Source organism: Babylonia areolata, chromosome 6 (genome assembly GCF_041734735.1).
Source record: "Babylonia areolata isolate BAREFJ2019XMU chromosome 6, ASM4173473v1, whole genome shotgun sequence".
NCBI classification, from domain to species: Eukaryota; Metazoa; Mollusca; class Gastropoda; order Neogastropoda; family Buccinidae; genus Babylonia; species Babylonia areolata.
The window spans coordinates 49,855,427-49,877,387 of NC_134881.1; the positions used below are offsets into that span (position 1 = coordinate 49,855,427).

Below are 21,961 nucleotides of genomic sequence, written 5' to 3' on the forward strand. Positions count from 1 at the left end.
GCTTTCGCACCAGTCATTCATACACATGATCATATATGGTTTTCTCAACAAAAGAATTAAATTAAGACGGAATTCTTATCACCTATATCTTCAGCTCAAATCCTTTTTCGAGATGTCCAAAACTAGATCAAATTTCCTTTGGACTCCATGACGACAAGTATATATATTACAGATTTTTAACAGGAAGTCTGGAAATAAGGTTGAAAGTTTATTTTTCAATTTATTTTCTGAAATACACGATTGCCACTGACCATCCAGATACGTACAGAAAGAGAAGTCTCAAACGTGCTAAAAATAGCCATGTAACTTCAGTGGGGCTGGGTCATCTAAGGGTCATCTAATAATGGTTTATTGATAAAGTAGGGATCATCATGGGCTCAAATAGGGTTTAGCCTCATACGTTTATCAATGTCACATTCATTCCACACCAAACGCAGGGAAAAATAGACTGCCGGTGCCAAATATTTCTGCATTCATTAAACACACTGCCATATTTTGTTGTCTGCTGTAATTCTGACACGAAATTTGAGGTTTATGCATTGCAATGATCTCTCTCTAGTGACATGCAATGAATACATCAATGGAAGAGCCAGAGTCAGTGCCATCACATCATCATCATTTTTGTCCTTTTTCTTTTGGTTTTCTCTAAAGTTTGGAGTCAAGGAAAGACATAATACAAACCCCAATGACAATGTTTTGAATAGAAACAGGGCACACAAATGCCCAGACAAATCTAAGTATAATTACTATGCAAGCACATGCCAAAAATCTTCCAGGGTGTCAAATAAGCACACAGCAGTGTGCTTGTTTTTAGGGGAAAATGTTTTAACTTACTGGAGATGTGACGGCGCTTTGGTGCCGGTGCTCCGCCCGCTCAGAATGACTTGCTGTAGTGTAGTATTCGGCAGATTGCGGAATTTTTTTCATACACTCAGCAGAGTTCAATTAAAGGGAAACTAATCAGGCTGTCTTGAGGGATCAGTCTAGGAAAAACTGAGTTATTTCCCCTTGACCGTTAACCGCGTGAAAGGCTTTTTTCTCGACTTTTCTAGACTGGGTGAAAGGTCAATCTTTTCATAACCAACATGGCGGCCGAGACGAATTTACTCCCTGCATGAGGCTGTCGAAATTGTGACAGAAGAAGGATCAGACATTGAACGTGACCTCCTTGACACTGGTGACGAATTCCCCGATGATTTTTCTGATGATGATGACATTCAGTTAGTACCAGATGATGATTTTGAAAGTGACGACGAAACTTTGCTGACTGACCCCTACGACGCTGATACAGAAATCGACAGTGACACTAGTGACGGCCATACTGCAAGACAAGATGTCATGATGACTGTAGATATCGACGATGAGGAACAAGAGTACTGAGTGGGTAAAAGACCTGACAAACTTCCCACTGGCTGCACCTTTCACTGGGACCCCAGGACTCTGACTGACTTTCCAGACACGTCCACTCCTGTTGAGGTGAGTGTGTTTACAATTTGATACTTTCCTTTTTACATTTGTAAATAATGTATATATTAATGTAAAATTATCATTTTCTGTGTCTGCACTTATTAAATTGTGTGGGTGTGTGTCTGTGCAATGGGTGTGTCAGAGTATTATGCATGGGCGTGTCTGTGCGTGTGTGTTATTTATACTGTCACTCCTGAATTATTATGCATGTGTATATGCTGTGTAATATTACTGATGTTTATTTTGCATTTGTTCTTTTCTTTTTTTGCCCTTTTTTGCAATACATGCAAAAGCTTTTCTTCTTTTTTTCTTATGACAGCATTGTCTGTTACAGAAATTCAAAACACTTTACACACATGAGGAGGAGATCTGCCAGACACAGTAGCAGACATGGGGAGACTGAGGCCAGGCAGTCACTGGCCTGCTAACCATTCCACCCACCAATGAGCAGCAGACCAGGAAAGCACAGAGAGGGTGCAAGGTGTGTTACGCCAAACACAAAGCACAAGGAGTGTCACGTCAAGAGGTGAAAAACGCACACACAAAAAAGCCACCACAATCATGTGCAAACAGTGTAAAGTGCCCCTCTGCGCTGTTCCATGCTTTGAGGTGTTCCACACAGTCAAGGACTACAGCAAATAATAGTCTAGCTGCAGCAGAAATGTGTAAATAGTTTTTTTTTCCTTTTTTTCAAGTGATGGATTTGTATGGTTTTTCTTTTTCTCTCTTTCCACTGTTGTGATCTTTTTTCTTTTTTTTTAACAGTTTGTTTTGCAATATTTGACTTCAAACTGATTCATGAGAATCAGGGAACCTTAATGTGTGAGAAAATCATCTTATACTGCCTTGTGGATTAACTGATGGATATGACATGCCTGGTGAGTACAGTATACCTATTTTTCAATTTTTTGTTTGTTTTTCAGTATTTAGTGACATAATTTAAAATATTTAAAAAATATTTAGCAGCATTTAATGAGAAAATTGTTTTAAAATGTTAAAAGAAGAGATGGTAAACTTTCCAGTGATATATAATTTGTATGTCTTTGTGTGAAAGTGTGTTGAATTTTTCAAATATGCCCATATTTGCCCATAACAGTTAAACTACATGCACTATTTAACTACGTCTCCATAGAGTTAAGAATACAAATACTAGGAGGGCACGCTACTGCTGGTAGTGCAAAACTTACATTTCAAAAGACAATACATTACAACTTTGCCCACTGTGAGTGAGTTCACCCCAACCAATGTGTAAAAGTTAAGTTCCTTTGGACCTTACTGGTTTTTGTTGTTGTAATGATTCTTATTTGTTATTTGGTAAAACTGATATAGCCATACTTTGGTTGAATAATTGGGTCTCACATATGGTTTATTTGATGGTTAGTTGCACTACCAAATTTCAGAATATTTCTAATGTTTTTTTCTCCAATTTCTTTTTCTTTTTTATTCATTATTTATCTCATGTCACTTCAGTTTTTCTTTGCCAAGCATGCATGTACAACATTTGTTGTTGCATTGTTAAAAAAAAAAAAAAAAGAACTTATTAAAGAAAAGCCATAGTTTTCAAAATACACAAGCATACCATCTCCTTACCATATGCATTGGCCCTGGAACTGTCTGATGTGTCCATAGCAACTGGAGAACTACTACGAGGACCATTCCCTGTACTGAAACATACAAACATACCTATATTCACAACTCGTGAATACTGTTTATAAATACAGTACAAGTGGGACCATTTCCTAAACTGAAAAAAGAAATGAAAAAAGAGCCAACATGCATGACTCTACAACTGGAATAATAGACTAGTGGGGGGAAATTATAAGCTCACAACTTAAAGAGAAGATGTACTGCTAATATGAAGGGATAATGTGATAATGTGAGCCACAAAACCAAGACAGATCACAAAACATAACCTCTTTACATGACGTATATATACTTCATGAAAAATGCATCACTATTTGCCCCATGACGTTTAAATATGTCAGCGTCATTTCAGGATTTTTCAGTTATATTTCAAAGTCTATGTGTCCCAAAAGCCACCAGTCAGAAAGCTTGACATGTTTACTTTAACTATCTTATTGCCTACCACTAATCCCCCATGAAATCCCATGCCAGGGGAATAAACTCTTCCAATTTTTGATTGTAGGTATTTATACAATAAAAATACAATTATCTTCTTTTGTTGCAAATAGCTATTTTATTATAAAGTTGCAAAAGGAATTTTGTTTCAAGGCTCATGGTGCTTTGTACTCACACAATAAAAAAAATAAAAGCATCAAATTTGATGGTCAACTCTGAAAAAAAAGAAGTTTTTTTGACTCACTTGTGTAAACAAAGTGAGTCTATGTTTTAACCCGGTGTTCGGTTGTGTGTGTGTGTGTGTGTGTGTGTGTGTGTGTCTGTGTGTCCGTGGTAAACTTTAACATTGACATTTTCTCTGCAACTACTTTGTCAGTTGACACCAAATTTGGCATAAAAATAGGAAAAATTCAGTTCTTTCCAGTCATCTTGTTTAAAACAATATTGCACTTCTGGGATGGGCACAAAAAAATAAAGAATGAAGCCTAATTATATGCAAACTGCATTTACTGTTATATTTATATTTTTTGTATTCTCTAAACTTGGCACTTTGATCTCATATTCTGACCCAACAGCTAGAGCAGTCATTATTATCATTTTATGTTCAAACAGGAACTTCTTTTGCTAAGCATGGAAGTTTTATTTATTTTGCAAACGTTTTGGCGCAGATAGTAAAAAAGGGAAATTACTCTGTAATGCTAGTGGAGTTAATTTGCTTTAAACTGATCTTTCTCAGTTTCAGTTTCAGTAGCTCAAGGAGGCGTCACTGCGTTCGGACAAAACCATATACGCTACACCACATCTGCCAAGCAGATGCCTGACCAGCAGCGTAACCCAACGCGCTTAGTCAGGCCTTTCTCATCTTAAACATTACATTTTGAAACAAGAGAGGCAAGGCCTTCAAGACTCACTTGTGATGCACTTTTTTTTTTAAAAATCCAAGCTTTTTATGTATTGAGTATAATTTCAAAATGTAATGTTTAAGATGAGAAAGATCAGTTTAAAGCAAACTAAGTTCCCAGCAGAGTAATTTCCCTTGTTCTACTGGCTACAACAAAACGTTTGCAATAAATAAAACTTCCATGCTTAGCAAAACAAGTTCCTGTTTGAACAAAAAATGATAATAATGACAGATCTTTTGTTGCATCGAATATCAGATCTAAGTGCCAAGTTTAGAGAATACAAAAAATATAAATATAACAGTAAATAAATTATACTCAATACATAAATAGCTTGGATTTTTTTTAAAGTGTATCACAAGAGAGTCTTGAAGGCCTTGCCTTTCTTGTTTTAAGTAAGTTTGTCTGGTCTGCAATATCTTCTTATTCTCTTTCTTCCTCAACTTGAAATGCAACAATGTACATGCTGATATTTAGATTCTTTTCATTCTGAAGGATGCTGTATTTTCCATTGATGGTGGGGAGAAAAACAAGAACAAAACAAACAACAACAAAAACCCAACAAACCTAACTTACATATATCTTCTCCATAATAAAAAAGACAAATATAATCCATTGGAATGGCACAACCAGGAAGATAGTGCAGAACGCCAATAAATATCAGTGAAAATGACTCACTGACAGTATCAATTTCAGAGGTCCAGAAATCAATTAACACTCATTATCAACGAAACAGCCAGTTTAGGTCACTCAGGACAATGGACTTTTACAAGATTCTCACACAGCAATCATTCAAATGGTTCAAAATCATCTTCAAATAGTCGTTCAGATTTCACCAAAGCTCTCAGCAGCCATCAAACTTAAGTTGCAACTTTGAACATTCAAAACTTTGGCAAAACTCAACCAAATCAGACCCTGAAAAGTTCAGAATGTTCAGCAGGAATCGGTGAAAATGAGGCAGTGACTTCTCGTGAGAATATCGTTTATGTTAACAAAAATGGCTGTGCCCATTGTAAGCATGTGTTTAGCAGGCACTCCGGGGTTTGAGACAGCAAAATTTTAGTGGGTGCTCTGGGGTTATGCACCTAACCTGCCCAATGTCGCCTTGCAGTCCAACACCCTGGCCAGCCCGGTACCGCCATCTAAACATGTGCTTACTATGGACGCAACCATTGTTGTTTACATAAACAAGACTCTTGCGAGATTCACAGCCTCGTTTTCGGCACTTCCTGCCATGCATTTTGCACTTTTCAGAGTCCGATTTGCTTGAATTTTGACAAGGTTGTGAATTTTTAAAATTGCAAGACGAGTTTGATGATTGCCGAGAGCTTTAGCGTAATATGAACGCAGATTCTGAAGATGACTTTGAACCGTTCTAATGATTTTTGCATGAGAAACTTGTAAAAATCGATTGAACTGAGTGACCTAGATATCGACTGACCGAGTCTTGCTGACAATGAGAGTGAAGTTGGTCACTTCAATGTGAATCGATTGCCAGACCTCTGAAATCATGAATCAAACACCAGACATCCAAAATCGATACTGTTAGTGAGTTAGTCTTGATTTCACTGATATTTATTGGCATTCTGCACGATCTTCCTGACTGTGCTAGTTCAATGGAATATACTACTGATTTGGTAAAGTTTTGCCAAAGTTCTGAAGTTTCAAAGTTGCAAGATGAGTTCGATGACTGTTGATCGTAGTTGCATAATCCAAAAGACTATTCTGAAGATGATTTCTGCGTGAGAATTTTGTAAAAGTCGATCGTACTGAGTGACTTAGACATCCACTTACTGAGTTTTACCGATATTGAGAGTGTAGTTGGTACTTGAGTGTGAATCGATCACCAGGCTTCCAAAATCGTGAATCAATTGCCAGACCTCCGAAATCATAAATTGATCCCCAGACCGTCGGAATCGATACTGTCAGTCATTGACTGCACTGATACTTATTGACATTCTGCATGATCTTCCTGATTTTGCTAGTTAAATGGATAATATTTTTCTTTTCATTATGGAGAAATTACATGAGGAAGGTTTGTTGTTTGTTTTTGTTTGTTTGCTGTTGCTTTTCTCCCAACCATCATAGGAAAACACACCATCCCTCAAAATGAAAAGAACATACGAATCAGCATGTTCATTGTTGAAATTCAAGTTGAGTAAGAAAAAGACTAAAAAGAAGATGTGTTATGAGTCACTGCAGACCAGATAAACTTATTTCAAAGAAAATAATACTGTAATTAAAAGAATTTTTTTTCAAAGTTGACCATCAAGTTTGACACATTTATTTTTTGTGTGTAAATACAAAGCAACATGAGCCTGGAAACAAAAATTCTTTTGCAACTTTATTATGTGTAGAATGCAGGAAAAATAAACATGTGCAACAAAAGAAGGTAATCATATTATCATATTTTTAATCAATGTTAAAAATTACCCACTATTGAAAATCGCAAGAGTTACTCGCCTTTGCATAGGATTTCAGGGGTGATTAGTTTTTAGCATCCTGGGGGTAAGAGGGTTAACATCTTTGATACTGTCTGAAATGGAACATGAAGTGAGTGGGCATGACACAGGCAGGAGTTGCAATTGAAGGACATGTTTATATAATCATTGTGCAAAATGAACTATTTCAGAATTTGATTGTTCATTTCCCTATCACGAAAGTATGGGTTATGTATACTTTCTTGTAGCAGTCTGCATGCTAGAATTTTTTGTTAATTATTACCCTCTGCAACCAAAACCGCCTGGCAAACAGAAAGCACAAGTTAAAAATAATGCTTGGCACTGAAGAAGCTAATGGATCAAAAACCTGCTGTTGGCAATAGAATGAAGGGCTGATACAATTAGTGCAATTGGCAAAATCTCAAAACCGAAAGCACCAGACCAACATTAATGCTTGGAACTGAAGAGGTTAATGGATCAAAAACCTGCTGTTTGCAACAGAATGCAGGGCTGATACAATCAGTGCAACTGGCAAAATCTCAAAACAGGAAGCACCAGACCACCATAATGCTTGGATCTGAAAAGGTTAAAAAATCAAAAACCTGCTGTTGGCAACAGAACGAAGGGCTGATACAAACAGTGTAATTGGCAAATTCTCAAAACAGGAAGCACCTGACTAAAGTAATGCTTGGCACTGAAGAGGTAAATGGATAAAAAAAAAATCTGCTGCTGGCAACAGAATGAAGGGCTGATACAATCACTGTAATTGGCAAAATCTCACCTTATGTTGTCTTAATGTTGCACTTACTACACATTTGACCCTCAGACAAAATATACTGGCAATAGCTTGCTTTAGTCCGATGTGCTGAAGTACATGAAGCTAAGTAGAAAGTGAAGACAATGATTTTGCCAACCTACCTGCCTAAGTCAGAGAAACTGCTGAAGTCAGCCCAGTTGTCTTCTGAGCTGGCCTCAGCTTTGTCAAAATTGGCCCACCCTTCACGGGGAGCAGCTGGAGGAGCTGGTTCAGTGTCCCATGGGGAGTTGGTCTCCATCTCCGTGGGTTCTGAGGAAGCACTACCCTCTCCATTCGCTGCCCATGGGCCTGCAACATCACACTCATCTATAGAAAGTGTCAGTTGCAAGGCTGTTAATAAATGCCTTCAAGGTTACATGTAGTCTGTGCATAACAAAGAGTCAGCTTCATTCAACACCATTGTTACTGATCTGCAATACACTAAACCCAACTACTCAGGACCAGACTTGCAAGTAGCATTTTCATTCCTTGGGGATAGCAAAACTGTGACTGATTGCAGCATCACCAACACACCATGTCAAAATAATCCAATTTTAAAAATCTTAACGTTTCTCAATATAATGACTGGCAGGAAAAAGACAAATCTTCTGAATGCAGGGATGCAAGTTACCAAGTGGCCTTGGAAGGAGAGAAGGGGAAAGAAGATGGAAATAGATCTTTTGTTGCTTTCAACCACTTCCTGTCTTTATTTAGACTTTACTGCTTGGACCTTTTCAAACAACAACTAGATATTTTTATAACATGCCACTCAGAAACCAACATGGCTGCAGGACAGCAGACAAAAAGGCTGAAATGCTTTTGCATGAAAATGTGTATATACATATATGTAAATTATGTCAACCCATAATTCAGTCATGTAATTTTTCAAAATAATTTCAACAGAATTACCATAAAAATATGAAAAACTGCATAAACCAACCAAAACTGTTAGTTGCCCGCAAACAGTTTTATTGAGCAGGCAAATACTACAGAAAATCTATTGATAAATTAACCTTTTCAGATTTTTATTTGGGCTTCCTGACTTCATTTTGTAACAGAACTTCCAAATGTTTGACGTTTGTAAACACATCACATAGAAAACTGACATGCAGGCAAGATGATGGACAAAGAGCTCAAGCTGTTTTGTTTTCAAGTCCCAAGTACAGAACATATGGTTTAAACTCACAAGGTTTCTTTGCTGTGAGCTTCACTTTAACACTGAGCAACTACTTGTTTTTTTGTCACTTCTTTGTTGTCAATGCCATTCCATCAAGATATAACTAAGTGATTAGGATCAGTCTAAAAAAAAATCTGCAATTTGGCAAAGAAATTTACTACTGGCTTAAATATTTCTGTAAAAGACTGTAACTTAAGTTATTAGTGCATGAAACAACAGCAGTAAAAGATGGCCATTTCAGAAAAAAAAAAATGTTCATGTTCTTAAGTTACAACATAAAGCTGAAACATTTAAAAAGAATTCAAAACTTTAATCTTTAACCCCTAGGCTGCCTATATGACGAGATAACTCATCATGGCAAGCATGTACGCTTCGCTGCCACAATGACAAGATAACTCGTCATCGAAATATTCCGACTTTTCCCTGCTTTGCATTCAGTTCGTTGAAAAAAAATGCTGGTAGCTTTTGCTTGGGGAATCTTTCTAGATTCTATTCATAGCTAGAAACACCATCAACATCACGAGGCAGTCCTTTATTTGAATGTTTTGGTTGGGTTACTGGCCACAGTGTTTGCCTGGCTCCTCTCCTCGCTCGCTCAACAAAATGTCGGACTGATGCCGTGCTCAAGACATGCGATCGTGGCAAACTAAATCAACCAAAATTGTTTTCTTTAGCTGATGCTCGGAAAGAATTGAAACATAAATTCGAAGGAGAAGACAGTGATGAACATTTATAGGACGATTTGATAGAAAATAAAGGAAGCAATCAAGATAGTGGCCAAGATACGACTATCAGTGAGTGATGCCAGCTGTTCAGCTCTAGCAGCCGACAGAAGTCACCCGAATTTTTAGCAGGACAAAGGGTGAGCGATTTTCTTGGCACTCAGCCAACGCGGTCTGATGAGAAATGGATAAGTGACCGTGTGAGAGGGGTGCAGAGGAGGGGGGGTGGAGACTGAGGGGGCGTGGCCTCGCATCCATATTATCACTTGGAGAAGTCACAATGCATTGTGTATCTATTTCTTTTTCAATTTTTTAATACTGTGGTTGTTCTAGTATGATTTTGTGTGTGCAGATATCCATTTGTCCAGAAACGGTATGGCCAACAGCAAAGTGAGAGCTGTATTATCAGTGGTTTCTGAATTGCAAAGGGAAATCATTTGCAGCTTAGTCTTTCATGAAGGACTATATCTCTCAGACCAAAAGTCAAATTGCACTGGGACTGTAACCTTGGGGGCTAACTAGCCTTTGGGATCCATCCCAATGGTGAGTCCTAAGGCCCTCTTGATCGAGGGACTGGGGATGCAACTTGGGCAAAACACTCTACTATAAACTGTATAATCAAATTCCAGCCCGAATAGTCAGGACAGCAGTTGCCTCCTCTGCTGTTCTGATGGTCATTGTCGTACACGACTGATTATCATATACTGGTCCTAGGACACCAATCAGCATGGGTAAATCAGGAAACAGCCGCTGTGTGCTTGAGGGATGAAGGTGTCCACCATGCAGGTTATGTTGCAATGTAAGGAAGCCGGAAGGAGTTGACGGGGTCTTGTGGTGCAACCGTGTGTCTGAAAGACATGGTGCATGCTTCCGAAGTGACAACAAAGTCATCCTCGGACAGGCCCTTGACTGAAGGCTGGGACTCCATGATGGGATAGCCTGCCTAGGCTAGAAACCCCTGGAAGTGTCTCATTGGAAAGACAGTGCTTGAGAAGGAATGCCCATCTGTAACCACAGCAGTGGTTGTGTGTTGAGGCTGAAAGGATTGGGCAGGGAAGACCAAGTGCAGAAAGTGCTTTCAAACGCCAATTGTTTGAGACGTCGATGCTGGATCTCTGTTCAAGCAAGGTGATGGGGCCAACTAATGTGCTTGAATGCGGCACCTGCCAAGTTGGTATGAGTGGGCAGAAAGGTGCGCCCCTGTGGCTAATGGACGGTTCGTTGTGCTTTGTGAGATGCATCCGTCCTCGTCAATATGCCTTTCTCCTGAGTGCAGAGGAAAACAATTATTACCCAGGCCTTCTGCTACTAGTGAGGAGTGGAAGAGATGGACTTAAGGTGATTGTCTCCTGCCCAGTGGGCAGTTTTTGGGCCTGCTAAAACTTGGAAGGCAAAGACATACACCCCTTCATGGGAGGGCTGGCTAGGATGTAGGGCCCATGTGGAACTGTTGTCACAACCACAGTGGTGCAAACCAAGGGTTGTTGTAGGTAAGGGGGGGAAGAAGGGATGCCTTACAAACTTGGAAGGAATGAAGGGCATGTGTGTCTGGAGTGGCACCTCCAAGTTGGACTGCCTCATCCCTCCTTGTGCCAGGTTAGGGCATCTCTAGCCCTGTGGGTGATTGTTGTAGGCAAACGAGTTGGGTTGCCTTGTCCCTCCTTGCACCAAGAGAGGGAATCCTTAGCCCTGTGGGTGGGAAGGGAGTGTGTGTGGGTCCCTAAGGACCAGCCACTACTGATATGTGAAGGAGCATACATTCAGGTGTGAATGAGGCAGTTTTGTCTGTGAGTGCAGTCGTACTCCGAAAGTGAGGTAGGGATGAATTTATGAAAATGAATACATATATGTGCAATGGGATTATAAACTTCCATCAACTCAAGTGATGGTGTCAGGAATAGGCCAATGACAAGACAAGAGATCTAGTCACGAGAAATAACCGGCTGTATAAGCAAACGTGTAGTGAGCACAGATATACCCAAGTAAATGGGTAAGTGTGCATAATCCGTAATGGGAAGGAATCTGTGTATGCACCTAAATATATAAGAGATGTACATACGCATATGAATAAAGTGCCAGTATGTAGACACAGAGAGATCTGGGCATGTGAACAGAATGATGCAATTGCAGGTGTGTTGCAATATTGCTATGTAGGGAATGTCAATGAATAGATGTCAGGAATATGCCAATGACAAGAGATCGAGTCATGAGAAATAAGCAGCTGTATAAGCATACGTGTAGCGTGCACAGATATACCCAACTAAATGGGTAAGTGTGCATAATCAGTAATGGAAAGGAATCTGTGTATGCACCTATATATGAGATGTACATACACATATTAATAAAGTGCCAGTATGTAGACAGAGATCTGGGCATTGTGAACAGAATGACACAAATGCAAGTGTGCCTATATTGCTATGTAGGGAATCTCAATGAATAGATGCCAATGAATCGAGATAGAAATAAAATTGTACATGTTAATATGAAAGTCGTATGAACCTATTCCGTAAGCGCACACACGTGTATACCGAGGGATAAGTATACATCTATAAGTGTAAATAGAAATGTGTATAAATGTAGCAAGGTATCACACATTATATATATATATAAAATATTTATTTTATTTTTTTAAAATTATATATATATATATATATATATATATATATATATATATATTGTTTGTTTTTTTGGTTTTGTTTTGTTTTTGTTTTGTTTTGTGTTTTTTTGGTTTGTCATTGTTGATTTTGATAATAAATCAAAAGAACAGAAGCGGAAATATTGTGATTTATTTCCTGTTATTGTGTACAACAAGGAAAGAATGGTAATAGGGTTGGCTGCCTGCAGAGGACTGTGTGCAAGTGTGGGGGGATGAAGAACCCAAACGTTCAGTGGCCAATAGCCTGAGAAACAGCAAGAAAGGTGCAGTAGCTATGCAAAGTTGTGTAAAGTCCATGAATGGGCATCAGGACCCAATGAGAAACTGAAAAAACACTGTTGGTGGACAGCACAGGGGGCAGGACGTGCTGTGTCGGCGGAAGTAACTACAGCGCCTAGGTTACAAATGCGGAGTTGCCTCCCTTGGCGCCGATAATCGGCGAAGAGGATTGTGGCTTTAGAGCACATATCCCCTGGTGTGACGTGTCCTCGCTGTAGAGGGAGGAGTCCCTGGTTCGATGCCACCGTAACAGACACAGGTGAATACGGCCGCAAGGGGAATAATTATAATGTCCCTTAGTGCCATGGGCATCCCTACCCGAATCAGTCGCCATCAGACGTGAGACAGTTGGGGCATGCGGCATGACGGTGCCGTAATCCAGTGTTATGCGCGTCATGGACGAGGGGGTGGCAAGTCCGTCGGCTTGCCGTGGGATGTGATCCCCCTGTAGCTGAACGGCGGTCCAACCATGATAGCTCCTGCGAGAGGACCAACGTTCAGCTGTTGTGACAGATAAAGGGATAGACAAGATCGGCCCGAGCACTGCTGAGTGGCAGGACAGAGTTATCCAGAGGCACTCCGATGTGGAAGTGCCAATATTAGTCTGGGTAACAGCAGAGTTAGGCGAGGGGTGCCGAAGTTCAATGGGCCGTGCACGTACCTGCTCTGTGGGCGAGGGGCAGTGCAGGTGCAAGGTGTGGCACCGGGAAGCAGAGTGGTGCATAATTGCTGCAGCAAGTTAGCAATAAGTTGCTGATTGTCTGGTTGAGCAGCTTGCTGAGACGCCATTAGTGGATGGGAAACAGCAGCATAGCTTGGTGGGACCGTGCACGCACCCGCACTGTAGGCAAGGAGCAGTGCCGGTGCAAGGGAAATAACTGCGCAGTCACCGGCAAAGGTGCCGAAGCAGGGGTTGCCTCCCTTGGATCGGGCACTCTTGACAAGGGGGAGGGTGCACGCGTAAGGGTGAGTGTACGCGTATGGGCGAGTGTGTCCCTTAGTGGTCCACCTTCCTCCCTACATATGGGGAGGGTATCCCTATGCGCCTCAGTCGCCACTAGATCCGAGACAGTCGAGGCACACCACGTGGGGGGTTGCATGATCCGATGTCACGGCCGCCACCACGGATGCATCGCGCATTGGGCCCAGTCTACCGTGCGGATCTAAAGCAAGCTTTTTTTTTTATGTTGGTGTTCCCCCAAAGGGACTGTGGCACATTCCATTGGTGCAACTGTGGGTATGGGCAAAGAGATAGACTCGTGCACTGCCGACTGGCAGGGCCGAGAAAAAGCAGATCGTGTCAAGTGCGTTTGCAGATCGATAAAAATGACATTAAAGACAGCACTGACCTGAGTGTGGGGCAACAAACCTCTAGAAGTCGCCAGAGGAGATGTAGGAGGTGGTGGAGGTCTGGAGTCGACCGGAGGGAGCGGAGGAAGTGGAGGAGAGGGCGGGTTGGCGTTGTTGAGAGGGCCAGGAGTAAAGGGCCCAGAGTGTCAGCGAATCAATTGCGATCTCGCCTTAATTTTAGCGCGATCGCCCAATCAAGCTATATAATTTTGTGACCTGGTTGGAGACATAATTTGACAAAAAACAAGAACGCCAGAGAATCAACAGACAGACAGAAAATATGAAAAAACTTAGCCGTATGAAGAGCACAGGAAGAGGAGTCATGATGGCTGCCGGAAAAAGAGGGCACTAGTCAGGGGGGAAAAGGGGAGGTTACCTACTTCTGGGAGGTTATCGGCTGTAGCTACCTTCGTTTTCTCCACATAGGCGGAGAGTAGTTTGCACAGGACAGGAATGTCAGACCCCAGCCGGAGTCTGCACTAGTGGGTCACAGTTAAGTATGTTAATTAAAATGATATTTTAGTGCAAATTACCTGACTAATGTTTGTAATAAACAAGTTGAAAATGTGACAAAAAAACAAAACACTGATTTCAAAACAACAGCATGTCACTAAAAATATATAAAATCGGAAAACATCATGTGTTTTGTATTCTTTATTCATTTACCTTTCAGAAAATATATACTTTTATGGGTCTTTCTCCAATAACAAAGAGCACATAATTTTTGAAAATTTATACCCATTTTTTTGTGAAAAAACCCTGGCAAACAGATTTCATTAAATTTTATTTTCCTGGCAGCAAAAGAGTTAAATGATATTAGAAGGACAGATGGAAAAACCATAAATGTAAAGCATCCAGCAACAACACCAACATTACAGTTTTAACACACACAAACATGACAAGACACATGACTGTATCACTGTTATTACAGACAAAAAAGTGAATGAGACATCGTTTTTCCCCACTACCTTCAGAGGAGTCCACATCCATTTTTTCAGCAGCAGACACAGCAGCCATTACAGTAGGCACAGTGACAGTTGGGGTGGGTGTGGAGGTAGTGGTGGTGGAGGACACATGGGAGGAAGGGACAGAGGTGGACTGCTGAGGAATGGAGTGAGGGGAGTCCAGCTCTTCCTCACTGTCTGTGCTGTCATCACTGCTGTTGGCCCTGGCTGTCTGACCTTGAAGTCGACTGAAAAATGACAAACTAAAACCTAAGAGTCAATACCTTTTTCTTCTCTTACTGTTTCAATCATTCGTAAGTACAGCATGATTTGAAAAGCAAGTAACTTTCTGTTGTTTCTTTTTCCCCTTCTTATATCAAGCATCGTATCTGCCTTGATATCAAAGATACATGCGCCTTGATATCAAAGATCCCTGCGAAACCCCAACCCCCCAAGACAAAACAAAACAAAAAACAAATAACAACAACAAAAATCCTTTTTACCACCCCCACACTCCTACATAAAAAACAAACTAATAATAAACCCCCTAAAAATGTCAAATAAACAATACCAGCATCCTAAATTTACAAATACAAATGCAGACCAGGAACAAATGAAATATGTTCTTTTTATCTTTTCTCCTTTTTCTTCCAACTATCTGTTCTAACTCCTATAATAATTTTAAAATATATTCAAGCAAATGGTAGATTGGATTCTCATTTCCTACCACTTATATAAAGCTTCAGCCTATTTTCTCTTTCTGTATCACAATCAAAATTACCATTAATTTCAACAAAATATCAAAACAAAACACACACACACACACACACACACAAAGAATTAAAGCAAAGGCAAACAAATTATCTTTGAAAAGTCATGTATCATGAACAGCAACAATAACCAATATATTATACACAACCACCTCCAACCAACCTTAAAACTTAGATCTCAAAGTCTGGTATCAAACTGGTTTTAACTGGGTATGTTCAAACTTCATGTAAAAATACTGACCTGTCAGAATACAGGAGTTAATGTCATGCATGCTAATAAACCCATTAATCACTGTCTCTATGGTGCAATCAGTGCATGCAGCTGTTAACTGAAGGCCAATGGTACAAGCCCTCTGTGAGACAATACATTATTTTAGAAAAAAAAAACAGTAAAAGGAATTATTTTGTTTCATTAGCCATTTGTCTTTTATACAACATACTTTATTATACTCGAATCATGCCTTATCCACACAATTTTCTGGCAGCTAGGCATGCACATGTGATGTCAGCGAGCACACATTTCAAGTAAGATGTGCTTGCATGTTCAACAGTTGTGTGTGTTCAATACAACCAATGTGGCAAGTGTGTGTGCATGTGAGCATGGTGGAGGTGGTGAGGTGGTGTGTGCAAGATACCTTGACACCCTTAAGCATCTGTCAGTTTCTGGTAACTATGCAATTTCCCAAAGTGGGAAGTTTTCTGAATGAACTATTTCAAAATTTAATCCATGTGAAATATCTTATCTCTAATAGCAAGCTGTGGACTGCTCATTACCCCAGAAAAAATGGCTTGCGATGCAGTAGTTGCATGACAAAAAGAAAAATCTGAAAATTGATGTCCATTTCTTAATCATCAAACTGTGTTCCTGTTAATTAATGAAAATGATAACAACTCTTAAAACTATCCATTACTCCTCACAATTCATCAGTGTCTTCAACCCCCAATTTTTTTTGCATTCCAGAACCAAAATGTTAACTAAATAAAGTTACACAATTCAACAGTACTTTCAGTCTTCTTTTCTTATATTTTTTAAAGTCTGAAGTGCCAAATAATAACATACATATCTGCACTAATAACATTATTTTTTGGTGACAAAAAATACATATATCTGTCTGACTGCTTTTCATTTTCTACCATTTACTTACCCTGACCTCATATGCTGTGCATTTTTGTCGTAAGTCAGTGGTTTCTCTACCCAGATGTCTTCATCACTGTCATCATCATCAAACTGCTGGATTCGGTCATTGCATGCTTGGTCAAACATTGTATTGTTGGGCTGCTGCAACATCATAGTTCAGAACTCAGGAATGATGTTAGCTCAACTGGACGAACACATTGACAACACAACTGTCTTTACTGGGGAAAAAAATTTGTAGGACTATGTTTACTACAGTGCTCAGTAAATTTTCTCTTGTTGCCATCTCCAATAGCCCACTACTTTCAATTGCATCTAAAACACACACACACACACACACACACACACTGCTCTTTGCACATAAGCATTGTATCACAATGACTTAAAAACATGTTACAAAAATGAATGTGCAAACCAGAAAATACCAATGTGCATGTTCACTAAAACAGCAATGAATTGACACTTTCAAAAACTATGTACCAGAATATCAGATGCATTTGAAGCCTTATATGCCTGCACAAACAGATGACAGAAGTCAACTGAAGCCAAAGCTCACTTGCAGATATTCAATTTTTCTCTCTTTTTTTTTTTAATTCACAAAGTAAGATTCAATTAAAGGAAACTAATCAACCACATTCCTGAATGCACTTCCTTCCACGAGATGTGTATAAATGCCACATTTTTTATCACTGTTTTTACATGTCAAAGGTCTACATTGTTAAAGCAAAATGGCAGTGCACAGGACATACTCACAGTGAGAGCTATTTAAACATGACACAAGAAGGTTCAAACACTGAAACTGGCCTCCTAGACAAATTGCTGATGATTCTTCTGATGATAATGACATGCAGTTTGTACCAGACAATGATTCTGAAAGTGACATCGAAAATTTGTCAACCGACTGCTATGATGCTGACACAGGAATTGAAAGTGACTCACAGTGCCAGATGAGATGACTTTATGACTGTAGACATTGATGAACAACAGGAATTCATGTATGAATGGGAGCACCTTTCACTAGGACCTTGGGACAGTCAATGCCAGCTGACTTACCAGCCAAGCCCACTCCCACTGATTTCTACCAAATCACTGTTCACTTTGACATGACCAAACTTTTCAAGATAGAAACAAACTGCTATGCCAGGGAGACATGGTCCAAAGCAAGTAAGAAAAACTGACACTAGGATTAATTTTTGATACTTGGAAAGCAGTGAGATGTAGCCATACTCATACACGAGTTGAGTCAAAACCAAAAATCACTGATATGATCTACTGATTGCTTTCTGCACAATGAGTTTGCCCCATGCCTGCTGAAGCACTTGTGTTTTCAATCAATTCTGGAATTCTTCCATTTAAAATACAAAATTCACTGAAGAGAGCAAGATGGACAAAATCCACTGTAAAAGATTCGCCCCTTCCTTCATCAAGTGCTTAAGGTGAGTGTGTTCTCAGTGAAATAATGGTTTGTTTATAATGTGATGAATGTACTGATGAATATAAAAATATTAAAATTATCATTCTACACGTGTGCATGTGTAGTGTTGTGTGTGGGTGGGGGCGTGTCTGTGCACTGTCAATACTGTTATTCCTGAATTATACATGCATATTACCACAGTATTTTTTCCATTTTTGTTTCAAACATGCAGATTTACATTCATTTCTTAATACCATTATCTGTTACAGAAAGAAATGGCAACTTATACCCTGATAGACCTGCACTGATAAGTGAAGAGGGCAATCTTCATTCCGTGTTTTCATGTGGAACAAACCAGTAAAGAGATGACTCAAGATATATATGAATTTTGTGCATCATCTTTGGGCTAAGCTGTCAATCTGAAAGAGATATGCCACAGCTTGGGTGTCAGCAATAAACGTGTTTGATGTCGGCACACTTCTGCTTGAGCCACTCTGCAAACCTGGCCACACACTCTTCATGGACAATTATTACTTTAATCCAAAGCTGGTAGAAACCCTCAGCCTTGAAATCACCCAGGTTGCTGGCATAGTTTGCTCCAACAGAGTTGGCTTCCCAAAGACCTGATGCAGCATCGCATGGCAACATGAGACTACCAGCACAAAAACCAGACAGTGCTTTTGCAGTAAAAGACCAACAGGCATTCATGCTGACAACCAAGAATTTGCCAGAGATGTATTAGGTATGTCCGGCCACTATGTACTGCTGTGAAACTATGGCTGATGGATCATCACTTTTCACTTCACCATACCAAGCGCAATACTGTATACATCGAGTTGAAAAATATATTAGAAAATAAAACCACCTTTGTTCTTTCCTCTAAGTGTTTCTTTTTTTGTGTGTAAGGCAGTGTGAGTGAAACTAATCACCTGAAGTGGAGTAACCTTCGCCATTCAAAACGCACAGCGGTCAAAAAAAAGTTTGCCGACGTCGCTGGGAGGGTTGGTAACAAAAACAGGTTTCAAACATTGCTCCTTACAACCAATCGACTTAATAGACCTATCAAAAAAAAGATCAAGTTCTCTACTTTTATGTGGGGTAAGTTTTGGATTGATATCTTTCAATCAATTTATTAAAAAAAACCAAAAAACGTGGCTCAAATTTTACCCATTTTTTTTACGCTCTACTGCACTTCCAGACAAAATAAATCTTTTCATTAAACCACCACTGAAAAGTTAATTCTATCTTCTTTAAAATACTTTACAAAATGACCTGAAAGCTTTTAAGGAGCAACGTCTCTTGAACGAAAAAGTGGAGACCTTGTATCTTTTATGCCACTGATCAACAAGATCTATTTTCAGATCTGTGGTTTCAATGCATAGCTTCATTAAAGTCTTGTTGCAGAGCTCAACATAGTTCAGGTTTTGCTCAGATGTTTTGGAAACCAACTTTACATTACTTATTTTAGTAAGTATTTGAATGATAGGCTTCATAATTTTAGTTAATATCATTGTTTTCTGTTGTGAAACAATTTTCTTTCTGACAATCAAAGGCAGCCAAGAACTCTGTTAAAAGAGCAGACAAATTTTTCAGTGATAAGTTAAATTAAATTGGGTCTTGCTCAACTTTGTAATCGCACAACATACTAACTCTATTTTTTTCTGTTTTAATTTTCACACACACACACACACACATATATTTATTTATTTGTATATATGTATTGACAGACAGAGAGAGAGAGAGAGAGAGATTTCACATCATGATTATCTTAAGTTTAAGATTTCCAAGTTGATTTCTTTTTTGGGGGGGTTCAAACTAATATTTATGAGTGATCTATATGCTTATGCATTTCCTGTTCAGGAATAATATGTTCATGTTTTGTGTTTTCAAAAATGAGAGCGCCAAAGAATCAATAGACAGAAAACACAAAAAAACTTAGCCGTATGCAGAGCACAGGAGCAGGAGTCAAGATGGCTGCCAGAAAAAGAGGAATGCAAAGGGGAGGTAACCTACTTCAGGAGGTTATCGGCCATAGCTACCTTCGTTTTCTCCGCATAGGCGGGTAGTAGTTTGCACAGGACAGGAATCAGACCCCTGCCGGAGTCTGCACTAGTGGGTCACTGTTAAGTATGTGTAATTAAATTATAGTTTCAAACCAGGCCAGTGGTGTGGGGTGAGGGTACATACGTGTGTTAGTGTGTGTATATCTCACCATTATATTTATCCTTTTATGCAAACTGCATGAAGTTTGTATATGCCTAAAAGTGTTTGCATCCATGCACAAATAATTTTGTTTTTTGTGGTTGTTTTTTTGTTGTCGGCATGCTTTTAACTGGTTGTGTGTGTGTGTGTGTGTGTGTGTGTGTGTGTATGTGTGTGCGCGCGCGCGCACGCGTGTGTGTACATACATGGGCGCATGCTTGTGTGTGTCATGTGTGTTAATGTATGCTACCTGCTGGTGGTAGATGTGACTGAGCATTGTCTTTATTTCCTAGTGCCAGACTTTCATTGTAATGTTATTGTACAACAGGTGGATATGCTTGAAGAAAGGCGGAGACAATATCTTCAGCACATAGTATTAGAGAAACTTTGTGCACTTTTGTACTTCTGAATTTCAAATGTCTGCAGTTACTTGAATAATGAGAGACAGACAGACAGAGAGAGAGAGACACACAGAGAGAGAAACAGATCAAAATAACACTACCTTTGATGCTGTACTGCAAGACTGTTTCCTTTCAACCTTTTTTATACTTCAGCACTGATACGGACCATGCATTAGTTCAACTGGATATCTGTACTGTAGAACTGGTAATCAGCTGTGCTGATTAATAGCTAATAATGAAGTATAGACAAGAAAGCAATTACATAAAGTGATGCACACATATTGATTTTGACTTCATGTTCGGAAAAAACCTGAAAAATATCTAAAAGGATATACGATAATCCTTTTTAGCATTAATGGAGCATATTGTCTCTGTCTCGAATAAAGCATACTTTTACATACAATCATATCAAAAGCTGTCATTTATAAAGATTCATATCAATATCTGCTATCTTTGTAAGTCTACAGTCTTTCCTGAACCTGAAAATATCTTAAATGCTTATGTAGATGCAATAGCTTTTTTAGTTTCACCCATTTTAGTAACGCAACCATTAAACCAGCAGGATCAGACAAGCAGAAAATACGCACTTTCCCCAGAATTTATAACACTGGCATTCAGCCAATAACATTAACAGCCAACTGAAAAAAAATTGAGGTATTCTGTGTACTAAATAGATCAAATAGGAAATTTTCTATCTAAAATTATGTTTAAATAACATACTTACCGTGACCCAACTAGTGCAGACTCCGGCAGGGGTCTGACATTCCTGTCCTGTGCAAACTACTATCCATCTATGCGGAGCAGACGAAACTACGGCCGATAACCTCCCGGAAGTAGGTAACCTCCCCTTTGTCCCACTGGTTATCGCCCTCTTTTGACGGCAATATGTCATCACCAGCGCAGCAAGCAGGGAGAACAGGAAGCGGGGAGGACGGGAGGGTCTTAAATTTGGGTCACGGTAAGTATGTTATTTAAACGTAATTTTAGACAGAAAATTTCCTTTTAATTACACATACTTAACCGTGACCCAACTAGTGCAGAATAGCGCGACAAGGTGGAGGGCTCGCCTGTTCTACTGTCCGTGTGCTGTGATGGTCTATTGTGCAGCTACCACAGAAGCGATAGCTCTTGCGCCATCAACCCGCAGGCGTGCGACATCTTTCTGGTAGAAGTTGATGAGCCATTATCCCTAAGGCGATAGGTGTCCCTCAAGTAGAATTGGACGAAAG

General features: G+C 39.6%; 1 protein-coding gene across 7 annotated transcripts in view; it reads right to left on the reverse strand.

Annotated features, from left to right (window-relative positions):
- The window catches only part of LOC143283116 (serine/threonine-protein phosphatase 6 regulatory subunit 3-like), a 146,173-nt gene that overhangs the window by 34,209 nt on the left and 90,003 nt on the right, over positions 1-21,961 (reverse strand). For 4 of the 7 annotated variants that reach the window (XM_076589249.1, XM_076589250.1, XM_076589244.1 and 1 more), the window contains exons 19-22: positions 16,726-16,859; positions 14,835-15,058; positions 7,805-7,991; positions 3,058-3,131 (exon numbers count right to left, since the gene is read on the reverse strand). In XM_076589249.1, the coding sequence (XP_076445364.1) occupies positions 3,058-3,131; positions 7,805-7,991; positions 14,835-15,058; positions 16,726-16,859 (619 nt within the window). The remainder of the gene's footprint in view (positions 1-3,057; positions 3,132-7,804; positions 7,992-14,834; positions 15,059-16,725; positions 16,860-21,961) is intronic. The other 3 variants (XM_076589248.1, XM_076589246.1, XM_076589247.1) reach the window with 3 other exon arrangements.